The sequence below is a fragment of the Neomonachus schauinslandi genome, chromosome 10 (genome assembly GCF_002201575.2).
Source record: "Neomonachus schauinslandi chromosome 10, ASM220157v2, whole genome shotgun sequence".
Taxonomy (NCBI): Eukaryota; Metazoa; Chordata; class Mammalia; order Carnivora; family Phocidae; genus Neomonachus; species Neomonachus schauinslandi.
Genome location: NC_058412.1, coordinates 96,734,474 through 96,755,994, shown reverse-complemented (window position 1 = coordinate 96,755,994; position 21,521 = coordinate 96,734,474). Strand labels below are relative to the sequence as shown.

The following is a 21,521-nucleotide window of genomic DNA, read 5'->3' as shown; positions in this document are numbered from 1 at the left end:
AGAAACTGCTAAGATTAAGGAAAATGAATAAATAAAAATAAAACAACAATTTTAAAAACCTTGAATAATGCAGCACCTCCAATGAGGGCTCAGCCTCCTCAGACAATGAATCTGAAAATAGAATGAGCAAATGTTCCCGTTATGATCCGAGATCACCTGCAGCCAATCTATTCTTCTTTAGGATTATACAGGACAAAGAATTTTGTTTCCTTTTTTTATTCTGAAATTTGTCACTGTACAAAAGCAATGGACTAAATTTTTCTTTGGTTTCTGCTTTACCCCTGCCCTCAATGCCCACGCCTGCATTTCATGGGACCTAGTGGCTCCTTGACCTTTCAATTCACTAAGTTGTTTTGTGTGTAATAACCCTAAATTTCTTCTGTTTTCTTCACAGACATACATTATAGCTAATAATCAACAACCCCTCCTTGTTTTAATTGGTTCACCACCCAAGTGTATATAAAGTATCCTTGAAGGGTCTTCAGTTGACCTCATTCTCCTGAAGGAGACATTATAGTATACAGTATATAATTAAGCAAATAAAGGTAAGTAAACAGGGAAATTAGAAGATTTAGCTGAATGATGGGTAAGGAATTCTTAAAACCTTGTCACTACCAGAGGCAAGGCCCTGGGTCTCTCAGTCTCCCCAATTTCTGTGTGTTCTTTTCCTAATCTTGATTTTTTGTAAATTCATCTTTAAAAACAGTTGAGCAATTACCAAATTGCTTCACAGGGAAAGTATGCATGTGTGAATCAGAAGTCAGGTAGATATCTTTAAGAATGTGCACATAGGAGGCACCTGGGTGGCTCAGTCAGTTAGGCGTCTGACTCTTGATCTCGGCTCAGGTCATGATCTCAGGGTTGTAAGATTGAGCCCCGTGTCGGGCTTGTGCTGGGCATGGAGCCTGCTTGAGATTCTCTCTCTCTCTCTCCCTCTTCCTCTGCCCCCACCCCCACCCCTGCCACCCAGCTCTCTCTTTCTCAAAAAAGAGAACGTGCACAGAGAGGTAGTCACAACAGCAAGAACCTAGAAACTACCCATGAAGAGGATTCTGAAAATCCGGTTAGGTGGTATGCCAACTTTGTTTACTAGGACCACTGCTCTTGGCAAAATGATCAATCACTTGATAAATGGATAAAGTGTTGGTAGACTGGGGAAGTGATAGCTCTTTGGCGAGAGGCCATAGCTCTAGCCTTCCCTGAGTGAGGTGACTCTTATAACTCAGCATGTCCCTGTAGGTATTCTGCTGGCAAGCAGAGCTATCTGCTTACACCTTTCTCAGGTCACTCAAAATGCTCAGTATGGCCTATGGGAGTCCTGTGAGTCTGAATGGTTAGCTGGACCCAAGAAGACCTTCTAAGGGCACTGCAAACGGTTAACTTCTGGGGGCTAGATGAAGAGAAACTTTCACATTCTATGTATACATCTTTGAATAATTTCAATCTTTTACCATAAACATGTAACTTATGATCTGGAAAAAAAAAATCACTGGAAGAAAAAAGAAAATCTCCATAAAAGGAACTGTCTCATCAAACTTCTTTAGAGATATATCCTCCAGGAAAAACAGGGCTAAAATTCAAGAAGGAAGTGTGAATGAATAGGATATAATTCAGAGTTCCAAAAGATTATAAGCTATAAAACAAACTAAAGTTTTAAGGTGAATAGAGATTCTCTATCTTGGCAAGTAATTACAAATCCTGTGTATTTTGAATTCAAGCACATTTTTCAGTTTGATTAAAAATGTGAAACTTTGTATAACTTGGTCAATTTAGTATGTATCATTAAGAAAAAAAAATCAACCATCTTGTTACCCTTGCAACTGAGAGAACAAGAGTAGTTTCCTACTTGTATAGAAATAATGACCCCAATTTGGTGAAGGAGTGAGGTAAATGAAACATGTTCCCACTTGGCTATGAAACAGTCATCTAGTGAGCGTAAATTTTCAGCATCCTTCTATCTGAACCTTTTGACATTCCTGAAGAAGCTCTGACTTTGACAAGTCAAGTGATTTCTAGGATGCTGTCAGGCCAAGTAGATCATCTGGAGGTAGCTGATTACTTCAGTAAGATTAACATTATACACAGAGATGGCAATAATATGAACAATAATAAGAGCAATCCTAACTGAAGACCTAATAAACATTATTGATCTCAAGTCTCCACAAACACTTAGCAAGTAAGATTATGTGAAGGTAGGCTGCACAAAAGGAAAGTCAACTTTATGTTAGAAAATAGAGCTGATATTCAACTTGACATTTAAGCTTCATCTTGAAAATGTTAAATGGGTGATGCTATTCTCCTCTCACTGGAATAAGATTTATCTAGATCTACAATGACATGTTGCTGTATTTTTACAGATCACCTTTTTTCCTCCATTTTTATTTTTATAGTATTGTTTGGTTAGAAATAGTAAATGGGGTCCAACCATCTGGGCTTCCACACTGGCTTCTGCTGACCAGTTGTGTGACAAGAGGCAAGTCTCTGGCTCCAACCACAGGAAGTCACAAATGGCAAAAGCATAACACAACACCCAGGGCACCATCAGCACTCAGTCACTGGTGAGGAAATTAGAGTGTGGCTATTGCAAAGCTCAGTGGTGTCCCCTCAGGCTTTGTAATTAGCACAACTTCCCTTTCTAGAGGCACAGTTTGTTTTAGGATATCACCACACGGTTTCAAATCCCTACTCACATCACCTCCTCTCTTTCAAACAGATGCACACACATGCCTGTAAGTTCTTAACATTTTTTTTTGCCCTGAGAAGAAAGAAATTATAAGTCACAAAGTTGGACTCAACACAGATAAGCAATTTCCAATCTTGGGTGTCATTTAGATCGTGAGCCTGTGTTCCAGAAAAAGGTTTCTGTGAGAAGTCATACATGGATAGAACGGAAATTCCAGCTTAGTCTGAATGTGCAGACCTTCTTCAACATCATCCAGTGGTTTGCCACAGCACTTGGGATCAAACTCATGGCCCTACGTGATACAGTCCCCATCGACTTCCCTGCCCTCATCTCTACCACACCTGACACTTCACGGGTCTTTTTATTCTTGGAACAGGCCAGGCTTGGTCCCATTCCGGGGCCTGTGCATTTGCCGTCCCCTCTACTGAAGATAGGCTCACCCCCAGGTTTTCATGCCTGCCTCCTTTTTAACATTCAGATTTCTCCCTGCATGCCCAGCTATCATACTACACTATCACACTGCCTCGGCACTTAATGTTATCTAAAATGATCTCACTTATTAGTTTGTTTGTTTATTGCTCATTCTCTCTGCTTTGCGAGAGGAGGGAACGTGGCTGTCTTGCTTACAATGGTGTTCAGTGTGGAGCTGTTCAATACAGACTTACGACTGACCGAATGAATGAGACCAGCTCGATTTTCCTCATTCAAAGGTCACTTAACTTTTTTCAGCAGGTATGCAATACACTCTTTCTTCCCTTGAGAAGAATTTTACATTATGTGATCATCTATGTTCATTAATTTTACCTGCTAACAGGCAACCTCTTTGATTTACATGTTTACATCACTGTTAGCCTCAGGTATGTTTTCTTCTATTATATTTTTAAAGATCACTTCTGTTTCTTTTGAAGTTTTCTTTAAAAACACTGATTAGGGCTGTGCATTCTTTCTTTCCAAACTCATGTCTCTCACCTCAAATTTCAACTAAAATGTCATTTCATCAGAAAGCCCAACCCTGAAACAACCCTATACTAAAATGCCCAACACCTTCTGCCCCATTACATTTTACTGATATTTTTCCTCAAAGGCATGCAGCTCACTTAAGATGGTAACTGTCACATAGCACACATACTTGTTAAGTGACAGTTATTATTTTTCCCTTGCTTATTGTCAGTCTGTCCCAAGAGGAATTGAGGATACATAAGAGAAGACATTTTTGTTCCTGTACACCACTCCATTATTAGAATATACTAAATTTGCCTAAGTAGTATTGCCCTGAACTAACGTCACTGAAAGAATGGATATGAAATAAGTCATGGTATGAATGATACATATATACACATTTCTATCATCGGGGAATTTAGTAAATTAATATGAAAACCTGCACATTATTAAAGTACTGGTATAGTAACTTATAATCAGGCAGGTAATGAGCTGCAAAGCTCACTTTAAAAACAAGTCACTCTATACATTAATATGTACATGATACTTACAATTTTTATTGTCAATATTAACTTGGGACATGAAGCGTAAATTGTAGAAACTTAATAACATGATTTTGATGCAGTTACTTCTGGGACTGAGCTCCTTGAGGAACACTGAACTAAAATTCATACCTTAAGCTTCTTCAATATTTAATTGAATACTATTAATACTTAAACAACCGGATTTCAGATAATTCAATTTTACCAAAACTCAAGGAACCATCTTATTTACAAAAAGGAATTTTCTTTATATTTATATTGGATAAGAAAGAGGAGAAGGCATGGAAAGGTTAAGGAAACATTAGTTATTTAGTGTGAAGTAGAAAAAAAAGTCTGACTAAATTATTTTTTAGGATATCATAAGAAACTATAAAAATAGTGCTGAAAAACAATACTTGGGGAAAGCAGGTATTAGACAGTGACTACTGACTGATTTGCAGTCAGTTCAAACCAAAATTCCCAAAGAGCTGTGCTGACACAAGGTTTCCTTTAGTTGAAATAAAAGTAAATAAATACTCGCTTGGGAGATACACATTAATTTTAGGAATACTTCTCTGCTATAAAGTATTTTATTTTATTTTTTAATTTATTTTTTTTTAAAGATATTTTTTATTTATTTATTTGACAGAGAGATAGAGAGCACAAGTAGGCAGAGCAGCAGGCAGAGGGAAAGGGAGAAGCAGGCTCTCGGCTGAGCAGGGGGCTCGATTCCAGGACCCTGGGATCATGACCTGAGCTGAAGGCAGCCGCTTAACCGACTGAGCCACCCAGGCACCCCTAAAGTATTTTATTTTTTTAAGATTTATTTATTTGTGAGAGAACGAGTGAGTGTGAATGGGGCGGAGGGCAGAGAGTGAGAGAGAGAGAGAGAGAGAATCCTTAAGCAAACTCCCCACTGGAGCCAGATGTGGGGCTTGATCTTTACCACCCTAAGATCATGACATGACCCGAAACCCAAGAGTCAGACGTTTAACCGACTGAGCCATCTGGGCGCCCCAAGTCAAAAGTATCTTAAAAACTAGTCTTTGTCCAAAGAGGAAAAGAATAACAATGTATCAATATACTCTGGATATCTGATCAGATGCATGAAATGCCTCCTTGGTTCTAAATAATTCCATACTTATGATCTATCTCCCATCCATGTCTGATGGCAAATTTACTTTTAAGACTTAACTTCTCATTAAGTAGAAGTCTAAGTATTAATACAGTCTTTTTTAAGAAAAGAAAGGACAAATCTATATTGAGGGATTTATTACTATTTTAATAGGTCTTACCGTTTAAAAGTTGTAAATTGATTAAAATATTTAAGGTTCGTTGTAAAATTTATGAAAAGGATAGAATTCATTTACCATCACTTTACTATCACTTTCAAAATCTTGGGTTCAGGAAATGTTTAAATTGTGTAGGATGGAAATGGAACAAAGAACAGAAGTTAAAAAGCTACCTTTGACGGATGAGTAATTGCAATAAAACTTGGTGACACAAGCTGACACCTAAAAGGGGGGGAGCATTGATAATGCAATCAGCTCATTTGCTTTATAAAATAAATGTTCTTAATTGGAGATAATTATTTCATAACTTACCTCTGCATACTTTAACTTCAATGTTTTATGCATTTCTCGAAAACGACTGTAGCGCCTGAATACGGTCCATGTCTCATCTAGGACAGTAATCTATTAACCGGGAAAATCAAAATAAATCAGCATTAATTAGAGGGAAAAAATGACTAGCATTTTTTTAAAAATAATTTAAAAATTAACAAAAAGTGATTAGCATGTAAAATTTCTCCAGAACTGAAAACATTAATCTAGCTGCATAAATAAGACTTATAAATAAAAGCGTACTCTACTTAAGGATGCATCTCTGGTTCCTAAATCTACTTATAAGCAGTATGTGCCCATGTAAAATGACAGACAGATAGTTACCTCTTAATGGTTTATAAAGAGTGTCCCTTAACCCTCCACATGGGTTGAGAAAAGTAAACCCCAAAGGGTGACCTTTCTGTTATGGCACTGTGCCCATATAAAACGTCAGTGTAGGTTACCACATGCCACGATAGTAGACAGGATGGAAAAAATAAGAGAAGGAAAAGCAGAGAAAAAAAGGAGAAAGAAAAGGAGAATGAGGAGGTGGAAGGAGAAAGAGGACAAAGAAATATGAGAAAACAAAGTTTCTGTATCTCGATTATTAGTATAAAAACACACAATATATTTTGCTTCATTTTAGAGGAGGAATTCTCAACCCAACCTTTAACTGGTAGTTCAACGTACTGTTCCTGTTAAATGTGCTGACTGGTATACATGCAAAGGCCCTGAGGCACATCTGCTCACATATCAAAGTCACAGGACATTGGGAGGTTGGGAGACCCCACCAGCCTTGATAATCACAGGCTAACGAGTCTCAAATTCCCATTACATTTCCCACCTTTCTTCCAAGCTCTAGACCCATGTACTCAACTTGGAGACATCATTCTTTACATGTCACATCACAAGAACTTCAAAGTCATCTTGTCTAAAACCAAACTCCACATGCTCTCTCTAGTCTCAACTCTAGTTCTTGTCTGGTGCATATCACCACACCATCCAGCAAGCTCCGCCAGACAGACGCTGAAGCCATGCCTGATGCCCTCCTCCCCACCAACATAACCATAGCCCAACAGGTACTAGGTCTTGCTCCTCTGCTCTGTAAAAACTTCTTGGAGCTCTATTCTTCCATCCTCCACCACCATCATCACCATGTCACTTTGGGCCATTGGGTCTCCGATGGCCTTTACCAGGGATTCCCCCAGTTGTCTGTGTCCACATCTGCCCATTCCAATCCCTTCTCTGCACAACTGATGAGGCAGCTTTTTAAAACTTAAATCCGATCATTCCATACACACCTCCCCCATCAAGACCCCCTAGTAGTTTCATGCTGCTCATAGAAAAAGACCTAAATTTTTTATCTTAAAGGGGTACGTACGTGCACTCCAATGTTTAGAGCAGCAATGTCCACAACAGCCACACTGTGGAAAGAGCCAAGATGTCCATCGACAGATGAATGGATAAAGATGATATGGTGTGTGTGTGTGTGTGTCTATATATATACACACACACATATACAATGGAATATTATGCAGCCATCAAAAGGAATGAGATCTTGCCATTTGCAACAACGTGGATGGAACTGGAGGGTGTTATGCTGAACGAAATAAGTCAATCAGAGAAAGACATGTATCATATGATCTTACTGATACGAGGAATTCTTAATCTCAGGAAACAAATGGAGGGTTGCTGGAGTGGTGGGGGGTGGGAGGGATGGGGTGGCTGGGTGATAGACATTGGGGAGCGTATGTGATGTGGTGAGCACTGTGAATTGTGCAAGACTGTTGAATCACAGATCTGTACCTCTGAAACAAATAATATATGTTAAAAAAAAAAAAAAAGAAGATAGCAGGAGGGGAAGTCAGAGGGGGAGACGAACCATGAGAGACGATGGACTCTGAAAAACAAACTGAGGGTTCTAGAGGGGAGGGGAGTGGGAGAATGGGTTAGCCTGGTGATGGGTATTAAAGAGGGCACGTTCTGCATGGAGCACTGGGTGTTATACACAAATAATGAATCATGGAACACTACATCAAAAACTAATGATGTACTGTATGGTGATTAACATAACATAATAATAAAAAAAAATTTTATCTTAAAGACCCAAATTCTAAATTTTTAACCCACTGCCTGCCCACGCCAGGGCATTTGCATGGGCCTTGTCCCCATATGGGAAATCTTATCCTGCACATTACAGCAATGCCCTTCTCAAGCACTGTAATTCAGCCTGATTCTCCCACATGGGGATCAGTAGGCGAGGAGAAGCAGTAGTGGGGAGAATACCCACATGGGTAGTTTCAGGAGGAGTGAGTCTTGAGTCTCAGCCAGTCTTGGGTTCACTCATTTCCCAAAGTGGCAAGTGAGATGATTTTAGGTCATATAAGGATATACTTTTTTTTTTTTTTAAAGAATTTTCAGCATTCTGGTTCTGTATTCATTATTTATAATGAATTTTTTAATTGTGTCAGGCTTCTTCTTATGAGTTCCCTCAAAAAAGATAGTTCTATGAGGAAAAAAAGGTAAGTCTATTTACCAAAAATATTATTAAATGAAAATAGTACAGTAGCTCAGCAGCTGTAAATTTTGAAAGCTGGTATGCAAGTCACTCAAGCTTGGAAAACACTGCTCCCTGCAGCTAAGCTGCATGTGTGTGTGGGGGGTCTCTCTCGGTTCTCTTCTCTTCAACAGACCCCACAAAGGCACCGTGACGGAGGCCACCATGGGTGTGAGTTGTGTGAGGGCTTCCTTAGGTCGAGAATGCAGCAATATACCACTTTGGCTGGACACAAACCAGGTGTAAAAGGGAAAACAGGAAGGGCCATGACACTGCCTACTTGCCAAGAGAGCCCAGAAAGTTCATGGAGCCACACTCGTGACCTGGGAGCAGTAAAATGCTGGATGCTCACAGGTGAGACCTTGCTGTGGGACTCTGAATTCCATAGGAAGTCACCAAAGACGCCTAGGACTCTCATCCATCAGATTCTCCTGTGCTCCTTGGCTCTCTTTAACTCCTAGTCAATTATCAGCAAAATACTCCAGATCCTTAGCCTCTTCCGGGAACATCCCCATCATCTTTACTCTAACTGAAGGCTGGCTCTCCCCTGAGGATCCACTGCCCCGGCAGCCCTCTCAAGTAGGGACTGTTTTCTCCCCCCACTCTTCCTCCCATCGTGCTGGGATGTAGGTAGAGATTGTTGTTCTCTGCCCAACTTTCAAACCACTGCTCCTCTCTCCATTCTAAAATCCCTCCTCTGTGAAGCTCATGCCTTCAGACCCTACACTCCGCCCACCTTTCTTACAGTTTTCAACTCATCTTAGTCACTTCCCAATTCCTTGAAGGTCTTAGGTTCTGCTCAATGTCACCTGCTCCAACACTTTGGAACTCCTGCCATGAATCTTGGTCATTCCAGTAATACCCAGATGATCCCTCCAACACCCTGACCTGCTCCTTGACCTTCGCCCTGGTTCCTTCCTCACTCAACTTAGAAACCATGGGCAATCATGACAACCATTCCTTTGCATTCAACCTCAAATCTCTTTGTCCTGCTCTTGAAATTCCCTGGACCAATAACTAAACCATAACCTTGGAGAAATCCAACTGTCTACTTACTACGGGCTTGCACCTGCCTAGCAGAATGTGAAAGAAAAACACACCACGAAGTGGACCGACTGGTCTCATGTAAAAGTCACAATCCCCACTTTCAGGTCAGCCTGGATGCCTCCCACCAGTCATATCCCATTTTCCAGTCCTATCCACTCTTCTCTTAGATAGCAGTTTTGTAAATAGTTTACCTCACCTTTCTCCTCAAGCTTTCATCACTTTTCTCCCTGTCCTCAGCTGATAACCTTAATTCCTATTTCATTGAGAAAATGAAAGAAATCAAAAGAACATTTCCCCAGGTACCCTTAATCAAGTCTCTTCATTGCCACCATCTACCCTGTACGTCCTGTTTTTCCCTGTTACCAGGCACGACATATGGATCAGTGCTCCTGCTAAAGTCAAGCCCTCTCCTTATACACTGCATTCCCTCTTGCCTTCTAAAGGATACTGTAAGACGTAGTTTTCTCTTCTCTCTCCTGCACCAACACATTCTCATTCTGTATCATTCTGCACTAGATTATTCCCATCAGCACCCAAACAAGCTATTATTTCTCTCATCTTAAATTCCCACCTTGGCCTCATTGTCCTTTCTAATTACCACTCCATTTCTATCCTTCCCATCATCACAAAACTCCTTGAAAGAGTTTATTCTTGGTATTTCAATTTCTTTCTTCTCATTGTCCCTTGAATCCCCTTCAATCCACTCAGCATTCCACTGAAACTACTCTTACCAGCGTCATCAACAACCCCCATACTGCTAATGCACTGGTTAATTCTTGGTCTTGATCTTACTCCATCTATCGGCAGGATTTGATGTCCCAACAGCTCCTCCTTGTAACTTCTTTTTCATTTGGCTTCTAGGTTGCTACACTCTCTTACCTCAGTTTTCTCTGCTGAGATTTCTCTTCATCTCCCTGACCTCTAAACATCAAAGTATCCCAGGGCTTAGTCCTTGAACATACTTTATTTTCTACCTGCACTCACTCCTTTAATGATCCCATCCCATCTCAAAGCTTACATTTATATGCTGATGATTCCCTGGATGCTCATATCTGTCCCCCGAACCCAGACTCGTATATCCTACTGTGCCTACTTGGATGTCTAATTGCATCTCAGACTTAACATGGCTAAACTTACCAAACATAATCTCCCAAACTCCCTCCCCTTCCTACCTCCCCATCTCAGTAAATGACAATGCCACTCTCCTATCTGTTCAATCCAAAAACACTGGCATCATCCTTGATGTTCCTCTTTCTCTCCTCTTTTCCTCTTCAAACGTGCTACATCATAAGTATGGCCTCAAGGACTTTTCACGAGATTTTTCCTCTTTCTGGAATATTCTTTTCACATGACTAGCTCCCTCACTTCCTTTAGGTCTAGGCTCAAAATCACCTTCTCACTGATACTTTCTCTGGATATACTATCTAAAATGGCACCCCCTTACCCATCTCCACACTACTTGCTCCTCTCTTCTAATTTACTGTTCTACTAGGCACTTCCTACTACCTAACATGGTATCCTGTTTTCTATCTGCCTTCTCCACTGGAATATCAGCTCCAGGAGAGGTGGGGTTTTTAGCTGGTTTTCACTGCACCTTAGAAGAGTACTTGGCACGTCACAGGCATCCTAAATGAAGAGATGGAAGAGGGAGCCCCAAGATGGACTTATCTTACAAATGCTTAAGCTCTCAGTGACAATGAGCCAGCAACACCTTTTTTCATCTCTCTGGGTAGAAGAGATGGCCTCAAGTAAAATTAGGATAAAGATATGAGGTAAGTGGACACTTAGCTTGTAGGGCTTTGGCCTGCAGTCTTTCCCACCTTGTTTTCTCAGCTCATTCACGTCAGATCACTATTTAAAATCTCTAATTAATGAAATGGCTATTCCAAATCTACCTCATAATTTGGGGTTTCATTCCTCTTTCCACGGTGGCCCAAGAATAGTACCTTCATAAGGGATACCAATTTCTATAACAACATGCATACACTAAATACTGGGGAGATCATGACCTGCCTAAGTGATTTCCTGGGCAGGAGAATCAAGGGCATTGGGCACAAGCCAACAAGTCAGCAAAGAGAGGACATAGCTCCAAAATCAAGTCTGGTGTCCTAGTAGCCTCCCGCCCACCCTCCCTCAAAGCCAAGGCCCTCAGCGTGGCATTCAGGGCCTTTTCCAGGCTGGCCCAACGCCACCTTTCTAACGTCAGCTCCCAGTGGATCAGAAATCGCATACTTCGGACAACTTAACCCAGAAATACGGCACATTCATTGGTCTTTTGCAGAATCTTTTGAACGGCCTCCTCAGTTATATACCCTATTCTGTGACTAGAGAGCTGCCTCCCGGGTGGCACCCAAACCACAATTCCTCCCTTGGCAGCTTTCTCACAGTTCTCTCCTGGAAAAATCATTCCCTCCTCCATGATTCCTTAGCACGTAGCTCATGGTTTAACCAGAGCACATATCACAGGATATCCGTTATATCATTAAAGTTATATTAATTAACCTACAGAACTGGTATTAGTTACATAAGTGCCTCTCCACCCTACAAAATTTTAAGCCTTCTGAGGGAATGAGCATTTGGCAGTAATTGGGGTAGAGGTGGAAGAACTCTAACTGTAGAAATAAACATTCATTGAGCTACTGCTATGTGTTAGGTGCCACATTAGATGTTGGATGAGGACAAGGATGATGAAGCATAAAGGCCAGTCATGATCACTGCAGAAACAGGGGGGGTGGGGCGTGGGGGCAAGGCAACCACATGTGTCATCTCTCCACAGGAAAACATGGAGTCAAAGTCAAGTCCCTTCTCTATAATGGAGACACCATCACCCGTGGAGGTGGGAAAAGGCACATGTGAAGTTTGGAAAACCTACATAGAAAGGGGAAATTAATAAAGTCTTATTTTTGCCCCAAATTAAAATTGGGCATGGGATGAGGTGCTGATGCAGACAGAAGGGACAGAAGATCACTACACTAAATAAATCAGGTCAAAATATTCGATTATTTTCTTCAATGTTGAGAAAGCAGCGCATCATTACTGCATATCTTTGAGCAGCAAATTCATCACTTCTCTGTCACTGGATGGCTCTGCTGATACAAATCCATCTTTTCTGGGCCATAAAATGATCAAGTGCAACTTAAACACCATAAACATGTCCATGAGATGAACTGCATTTACTTATAAACAATTCTCTATTGAGTGCTTTCCACAAATTTATGTTATATACATATTTTGCTGGTTTGACAATTGTCGATTTTAAGATCTGTCATCAGTATATATTCCCTTGTGTATATCTATCTGTGTAAGGAGAATCTACAATTTTTCACCCAAAGAAAAATACTCTAACTGGCTTCCTTGTAAATAGTTACTATTAGAGTTCTCTCAAACAACATTTATTTTCTAACAACATTTCGAGGAGCTGCCTGAAGTATATAAAAATTCCTTCTATTTAGTAAGTTGAATGCCAACCTAATATACACTACAAGTTTTTACACTAAAACTTTATACTAAAGTTTAATCAGATTTGTGCAAAATATGGTCTTCCGCAGCCACAGAACTGTGAACAGGTCTGAGGGAACATGAAATATATTACAAATATTGGAATTTGTATGGTAGCAAGTATTAATATATCAGACTTAATTAAAAGCTCAGAGAACTGTTACAAATGGAACTAAACTGGAAAGAGGCCAATACCTCACTAACCACAGCCTGCCATCATCCTCTAAGTCCTTGCTCCGGTCTGCCTCTAAGATGGTCAAATCCTTCAAAGGGTTTCTGACGGGCATGCTCACACTACTTTTGTGGAGTCCACTGTCTATTTTCACTGGGACTGCCCATAACCTCTTCTGGTCTCTTAGCTCACCTCTTCCCTTCTGCTCACTCCGTCACAGGCCCAGGCTGGACTCCAGGTCAGTCTTCTCACCACTGGAGGACCAACACCTCACTTCCCTAGCTCCTGAGACCTTCTAGTGGGGCCACATTAGAATAATCCCCCAAATCAGGCAGTCTATGGTGTCAGCTTTCTCTCCAGTGTGCTGCCCCCCAAAGAAAGCAGAATGTATGAAATTTATGCTATTTGACTCAACAGAGTTACTCCTACTTGGAAATCCTTCCAAATTGCATTCTCGGCAATGAGTATTTCAAAACATTCTAGATTTTCGATCCTCATGGACAATGATTATGTTTTACTGAGGTGATTAGGGTCACCCAAGACCAACTGCCCGAGCACCTTTCAGCCCTTCTCAAAATGACGCTGTTGCTACATTCACTCTCCTCTTCCCCATCCCCCCCAAACCTCTTCATCTTCACTTCATTGTCCCCACTCACCTCTACTTAAAGGAGAGTCCCTCCCCAAGGTTGGCCTCCAACTGTCCTGCTTCCTCTTACCCACAGAACATTTGTCTCTGTCTGCCCTCAGGCCTTTGTCACAGACATTCACCCATCTTCCTCAGGTGAACAAAGATGTTATCTTCCTGACTGCTCCTTCATGACTCCCCTTTGCTCTGCATTGTTCTAGTTTTTGTATGTTTCTCTCCCCTCCACTTAGTGGACCCAAGAGTACATGAACTATTTATTCATCTTTCCTATCCTTCAATATCTTGATACTTCCAGCATGGTCTTTAAAAAAACAACAGGTACCAAATGAGTACTGGTTAAATAATAAATGGATGCATAATGGAGACAGTGGAGCCCAGAGTCTCTTTTCAATAAACACTTTTCTGTTGCACTAATTCCTTTTCTATGCTGAAATGTGGGCAGTGGAATGACCTGCATTTTAGGCCTTTTCTGACTTACCTATAGCTGTTTAAAGTTTTTAGAAAGTAAGCATTAGAGGAGATAATGGGAGAGGGTAAAGAATTATAAAACAAAGAAAGAGAAAATGTTGTTTATCAAATTCTTTGGAGAGAGAATCTGCTGATGTAGAAGAAATACCATGATGACAGGTTTGGGGTAAGAAAGGAGGTACGGGGAGTAGATGTGAGACTCCCCAAAAACATATCAAGAAACAAAAGGTGGTCTCTAAGTTGCCTTTGGGGAGGTGGGTCCTAGGAACATAAGAGTGTTTGTTTCTGAATGTCAAGGTCCTTTGGGTATGTAAACTTGGGAGAGAGGCCTAAAAATTAGGCTGAAGTGGAATCTTTCCACTTAGCAAGGGGGCAGCAGCTGGAGCTCCCAAAGGATATCTTGGAAGCAGGAGGGAAGGCCGGTGCTTTTGGGAGAACATAATTAGTCTTCAGTTACTTGTTCTAAGATGTGCAACGCACCTCCTTCCTTGGTTTCCTTAGGGAAATTTCAGGCAAGTTTATATACCTTTCTTTCTGAGAAACCCAAAGGAGTGCTGAGCTCTACAGCCAAATGGACACAAAGGAAAAGACACCATGTCAGCAACCACGTAGGCAGCCAATAGCTGCCATGGGAATCATGCCCACAAACTGCGTCATGAGATCTGGAAGTGAGCAGGCATCCCCCTCCACGGCAGTGGCCCCAGGAACCAGCAGACTACAACTCTGGAAATTCTGTCTCCAAGGCACCTGAGTGAAGAAATTGGGCCCCAGCAGGAGGAGCATGGTCTTAAAGCCAGTGCACTGGGCAAGGAGAGAGGAATCTATAATCCAATCCTAGATCTGCCCTGACTGTTGGTGACACAGACGGGAGGTGTATGGAGTTTGGAGCATTTTAAAGACTCCTATAAGTAGGAGACCCACGTAGATATAAGATTATTCAGCCCAGTTATCCAAGAAACTCCCCAGATATCCTTCTGCGTAGATGTAGCACCAACAAGTACAGGAAGTGCCTCAGAGCCCTTGGCTTCTAGACCTGGGTTGAACATGGCATGCCATGCAGAAAGGAGCTGACTAGTGAGCTACACCACATCTACATAACTATGAAGTGATGCAAAATCGAACAGCGCTTTCTAGCTGACCCAAGTCTCAGCCTTTTGCAGTAACTAGAAATTACCACTTCTATATGCTTCAATTTCAGCACCTTCAAAATCGGGATAATACCATTTATTTTAGTGTACTTTATCTAGCAGTTTGAAGGTAAATATGAAAGAATGTAAAAAGGCTCTAAGATTCTGATAAGATGGATGCCTTTTAAATCCAAGATCATTACTAATAAGTATTTTTCCCTTCCCTTAACACCTCTGTAAAACCAGTGAGGAATAGTGAAAATTACCCTACTTTAAAATTGTGTGAAATTGCGAGAATGAGAGCCTAACCAATTTTCCTTCAAATTACCAAGATATTCAGAGGCAAAGCCCAGAATGCAAACTCTCTACCAGGCATCACTGGAGAATGGAATAATGAAAAACTCTGGATTAAGACAGACTTGGATCCTAACTTTAGCCCATTGCCTAATTAGCTGTGTGACTTTGGTTCTATTTTGCAACTCTTCCAGGCTTCAGTTTCTTCACCTGTGAAATGGGCTCGTGATACTAACCTACAGATGAAGGAAAAGCATGTGAGACAACCAGCAGGGTGTCGGGGTGCCCAGTAAATGGTAACTCCTGGAACTGTGATCCTGTTCCTAAAGAAAGCCTTTTCTTATGCACAACTGAAAGGCAAGGGGTATCCTCGGGCAGCAATTGCAAAGAGGGGAACTCAAACCATTTCGTGACTTATTTTAAAACCAATTCATTTCAGGAAGAGATGTAAAACCCCCAAAATTCTGAAGTTAAGGAAGACAAAATATTAATATAATCTTATAAGGAAAAAACATATTTGAAATGAAAATTCAAGGCCTGGCCACACATGATGACCGCTTTCCTTTGGTGCTTGTGAGTCAACTCATTTCTTCTTTGCTGCTTCTCATATATGCAGCCTTTACCTTGTGAAGAGAAACACAACTGCTCAAGTGAAAGTGGCAGAAAAGATTAGTTGCTTTGTGTGAAAATAGGGGAAGGGAAAAGTGTTTTTTCTTAAATTTTTCAGTGAAAGACAATGTTCTCACAGAGATGGAGGGGTGCTTTAAAAAACAGGATAAAATATGATTCTTCGAGTCCCAATGTTATTTCTTTCACTTGTTATTTATGTTTGAAAATAATACACAAACTGAATATTGGGATCTAGATGGACCACAGCTTATGCAATACTCCATTTGTCTCAGCTATGCTAATACACACGCAGGGAGATAATCTATCAAGTTACTAATAAGCAGAGATTCAGATGCCAACACACAAATCCTTCTGAACATTTATATTCTATCAAGTTGGGAGTATTTCTAAAAGATGTATGTGTGCATAGTTTATCTAATAGACTGGAATCGCTCTTATTTCTGTTCTGCCAAATAAAGAGAAATTTCTCTGACTGTAAATGTGACTGCTTCAACTCTCAAACTGCAAATTTTCTGGGCATTTCCTTTTCACGCTCCCTGGCAGGTCTATCCACCATCAAATTCTCCAGGTTTGTCAAAGCCTTAGTAATAGCCCCAATTTACAAAGTGCCTGCCACTTGGCCAGAATTCGAGATAGAAAATCAAAATACAAACAAAAATAAGAGATTTTGAAAACAGGCAAGGATGTGGAAATGGCCACCATGTTTAGACCAACACTAAAATATGGCCTCGACTTCTAAAAAGTGCAGAAAGTAGTGAAATGTAGAAGGCACATTAAAATGAATAAGCAAGGGCACCAGTATGGCTCAGAGTTCTCAGATCTGACATGGGCATTTGGTACCTGGTTCACCCTACTAGCTGTGTGGCCTTGAGCAAGTCATTCATAATTTCCCAATTCATTAAATGCAAATAATACCCCCATTTTGGTATAGTTTCCACATTTCTGGAAATGTCTGGCAAAGAACCCGGGCTGAAGAAGGTACTTGATGGATGATGGTGTCCTCCCTTGAAGAGAGGTTGCAAACTCAACTGGCCTACAGGGCTCAGTGAGAAATGAAACTCCAAGAGGCTCCACGAGTGTCAGGATGTAGGACAACAGGGAGCGTAGCAGGAGGCTACGTGTTATTTGAGCACCTTCAATTCTGCTACAGAAGACGGACGAAGCTCATCAGAAGGGCTAAGCACTGCCAGTAAGTAAGCTAGCAGTTTACGGGATATAAGTAAACCTCAGAGAATGTGTCAGAACAGACAGCCAGTACTCAAGCAGCTTGCGAGACAAACGAATGAATTCATAAGATATGCCAAGTAAGGGCCTATAACCTATAGGGCATGTCAGAGAAGGGTAGAATAGATAAATATGAGGGAACAGATAAGAACATTACCTAGAGAAAGAAAGTCTTAGGTCATGATCATGCCTGCTCGGGGCCAACAGCTAATTCAGCCCCGCATGGAAGACCATTGGTGACAACAACCTGCTCCTATGCTGGGTCCACGTGTGCTCTACCTAAGAAGTGCAGGTGACAACCAGGGCTGTCCAGCAGGCCACCGGCCAGGCATGCTGCCATGGAGCAAGTGTGCACTGCCTCTGGGTGCCCTGTGTTTACTGAGGCCCCTTGCTCACAAGTCTAGTCCTGACAAGCAGAGCGGGAGAGGCTGTGGTGGCAGAGAGAGACAGAGCAGGTGAACATGGTGTGATCCTGGGGTCAGAGAGTACACACCGCCCCCCTGCCGGTCCCACGCTCCATGCGCCCACCTGCCCCTCGTCCTCCTGCATCTGTGTGTGTGTGTTTAAACTGACTTAATAAACTGGGTGATCAGAGACTTCATTTGGTCTGTGAGCCTTTTTGTGCAGTGGGTACTTGGTGTGGACCATTCCCTCAGGTGATCTCCTCTGACTGGGAGCCATGAAGACTGTGGCATGGCAGAGGGCACGGGAACTGTCCCAAGAGGAGCTACTGTTCAGCCCCAAGCTGGGCTGCACTTTGGGACAGCGGTCTAGGGTTCTCACATTTTCTGATGTTTTACAGAAACTCGGGAAATTTGGATTTCTGTGTCAGATCTCCCAAGTTTGAAACGTTGACAACTCTTTGAACATTTTGAAATTCTGTTCAGGCAAAATAAAGCTCATCCTCCATGGCCACTGCCGGTTTGCTTCTGCTGCCTTTGTACTGCTGCACAACTCTGTCCGGCCCTGGCGCCGAGGACCCTGTCACGTGGCCCTTGGGTTGTAAAAGCAAGATGCCCGCTGCCGTGTCTCACCTTCTGGGGCTCCCTGCTTATGGAGGGCCCGGCAGACCTGAGGGCCCTCGCACTAAGTGTCTCCTCAACTCCAGAACAGCGACGAATGAACCCAGAAGGGGGGGTCACGTACCTAAGCTCACATGACAAAAGAAAATGGACTACTGAGCAGGGCGCTCAGGCGTTACTCGACGCTGGCTACAAGCCTGTGCTAGACAGCTTCCTCAAGGCTACACCGCCCCGCTCTCAGGCCTCCCTTGTTTCCTCTGTCTCTCCTCTCCTTCTCAGGCCACTGACCACGAGTCAGAACAAAATGAGGCACATCTGGGGGCAAGAGTTGGTGACTGTTCCTGTGGTACCTTTGACCAAAATCAGACGACTGAAATGAGGAACGGTTTTGTTTTGGACGTCGTGTGTTCGAGGTAAAGCGTGTACTCCTGTGCTCCTTTGGTCTACAAGTGGACCAAAATGATTCTGCACAGAAGGGCCTATCTCCTGCCACCACTTGAAGAAAGGCAGGGGCCTGTCTTTTCCTGAACAGCCTGTGGGGGAGGAGGTATGACTAGGGCACCAGAGGGCTCCTTATAAGAGAAGACTCCAGAACACATGCTTCCTGAGCAAGGGGCTGGAGTGCCCAGGTGCCCAGAATAATGTCCAGGGGGTGGACAGTGGGCAGAGGGATACCCCTCTGTGCAGAACAAAACTGAACTCCTCTGTGGGTGCTGGAGACCGTCAGAGCTGGGATGTGTGCGTGCTGGCGTGCGGGAGGGTGGAGTGGGGACGTCGGAAGGGAGGCAGGAGTCACTGGCTTTCTTGCACGCAGACACAGTGCAGGAGCTTGATTTGCCCGTCCTTGCCCTGGACGATGAGAGAGGCAGCCACGTCGTGAGGAAACCAGCGGGTGGGATGGCTGATCAATGACTGAATCCACAGGCACAGTCAGAGCATGGGGAGCCTGTAGGGGGCTGTGTACAAAGGCACATGGTCACATATTCCCAAAGCTCTACCCAGGCTGACCAGTGAGAGCACCTGGTGGCGGACTTGTGTGGGTCATATTGTTGAGTGATATCTCCTGGGTGATCATTACCAGTCAGGGCCTGTGGGAGGGCCGGGGACCCAGTGATAAGGGCCCAAGCGCTTACGTCTCCAGAGAAGACCAGCTATAAACATGAGAGTGGCTGGAAGAAAACCATGTGACTGTGGGCTGTGACACCTGCTCCGAAGGGAGGAAACCAGGTGATAGGACAGAGGATGGGTGGGGGGAGGAGCTACTACAGAAGTCACCACTCTAGGAAGGAGACAGGAAGACAATCTCCTGGTAAGATCACCTACAGTTTTTACAGAAATAAAAATTCTCAGGAAAGAAAATATTTAAAAAATACACCAGTGTTGGCTTCTTTCTTTATACTAAAATATTAATATGTAAGCTAAAGGGCAGAGAATTGAAAACAATGCTGGAAACATCAGCTTATTTCTAGAACATAAGAGTATGCCAGCCTCCGTTGGACTTAACCACAGATTTCCCAGGCCGGTGTTTTGTATCCTGCTAAAATGTAACTTAAAAATTAAATTCTCTCCACTCTGGTCCTGGCTAACTGAAAATGGCAACTATAACGCAGTTGTAATTGATTTCTTGTATCAATCACGGACGAGCATGTGAAGCCGGAGTGTTAGGATGACTGCTGTAGTTCAGTCAGTGGTATAACCTGTGCCGGCTGCGATTCAGGGCCAGCGTTGTCTCGTGACAGGTACCTTCTGCCAGCCAGCAGGTGACACTCAGTGATACTGGGCACAGAATGAGAGGAGCCAGACTGGCACACCCTCTGCCCCTCTGCCCGCCTCTGACAGCAGTCGGCAGGACAGACATCTCTTGGAGAGAACGTGGACACAGCCCCAGAAGGACGTGTTACTGCGACCTGCTGGAAGGGATCACTGCAAGGGCCGTGGGAAATGATGCCCTCACCCCGGGGTTCCCAGGCACGTGTCCTTCAAGGATCAGTAAAATAAGGGGGTGGAAGATGGAGGGAGTGCATCATGGAGATGACAACCTTCTGTATTGTCAAATAAGGACATTAAGACAGACACCATTCCACAAACTGTCATATACCCATACAGCGGGATGCTATTTAGCAATAAAAAGAAACAAATTACTGTTATATTCAACTACATGGATGAATCTCCAAAGCATCAGGCTACATGGAAGCAGCCAGACACAAAGGAGTAAGTGCTGCCCCGTCCCATTTACACAGCATGCTAGAGCAGACACAACTAATATGTCGTTACAGAAAGCAGCTCACAGCTCGCCTAGAGGCTGGGCAGGGGCGCGGACTGTAAAGGGGCACAAGAAACTTTCTGGACTGACTGGAAAGTCTGAAGTCTTGATGGGGGTGCTGGTTACATGGGTGTATACATGTCAAAACTCATCAAAGTACACTTAAAATGTGTGCATTTCACTGTATGTAAATATGTTATGCCTTAACAAAGTTGATTGAAAAAATTAAATGTGACCAAAAAACAAAACCCTATGTATCTATTCTCATAGTTACTTCATAAAAGAAAGTTGTTTTTAATCCCTGAATAAAGAAGATACAAAAAGACAGTCCTTTTGAATTAAGTATTAAATTTTAGTTTAATGAAAAACACGACTTTTTTCATTCTAAAGCCCAGTGATGGGAACCTCCATGGGACTGACCAGGGATCAGAAGATGAGCATTTGAGAACCACTGTTGTCTCCCTTCCTCCCCCATATCCCACTCCCTGTACCTGACCTCAAATGTACCTTAACCAGGCTCACGACTATTCATTCAGCAATGAACAGTACAACTAGAGCTACCCAATTGGGGATTACAGGAAAAAGGCATGACTTAAATAACTAAGGAATTTTATCTCAGGAAAGGCCCACAGAAAAGGGCAGGAGGCAGAGGGAACAGGAAGGGTGAAGGAGAAGTGGAGAGAAAATAAGAGAACTCTGGGCAGCTACACCCCTGAGTGCCTCTTCCCAGTCCCCTCTCTGGGGCCTGCAAATTCAGCTCATGAAGACTTGCACCCAGGGGGCCCTGTGTGTTCATGGGTCAGCTTGGCCCCTTAAATGAACTGGCAGC

The 21,521-nt window shown here is 42.7% G+C and overlaps 1 protein-coding gene across 1 annotated transcript in view; it reads right to left on the bottom strand.

Moving 5' to 3' along the window:
• Window positions 1–21,521, bottom strand: part of KIF16B (kinesin family member 16B) — a 296,429-nt gene that overhangs the window by 54,902 nt on the left and 220,006 nt on the right. Inside the window, exon 24 of the mRNA XM_021700652.1 lies at window positions 5,748–5,837. Within this exon, the coding sequence (XP_021556327.1) occupies window positions 5,748–5,837 (90 nt within the window). The remainder of the gene's footprint in view (window positions 1–5,747; window positions 5,838–21,521) is intronic.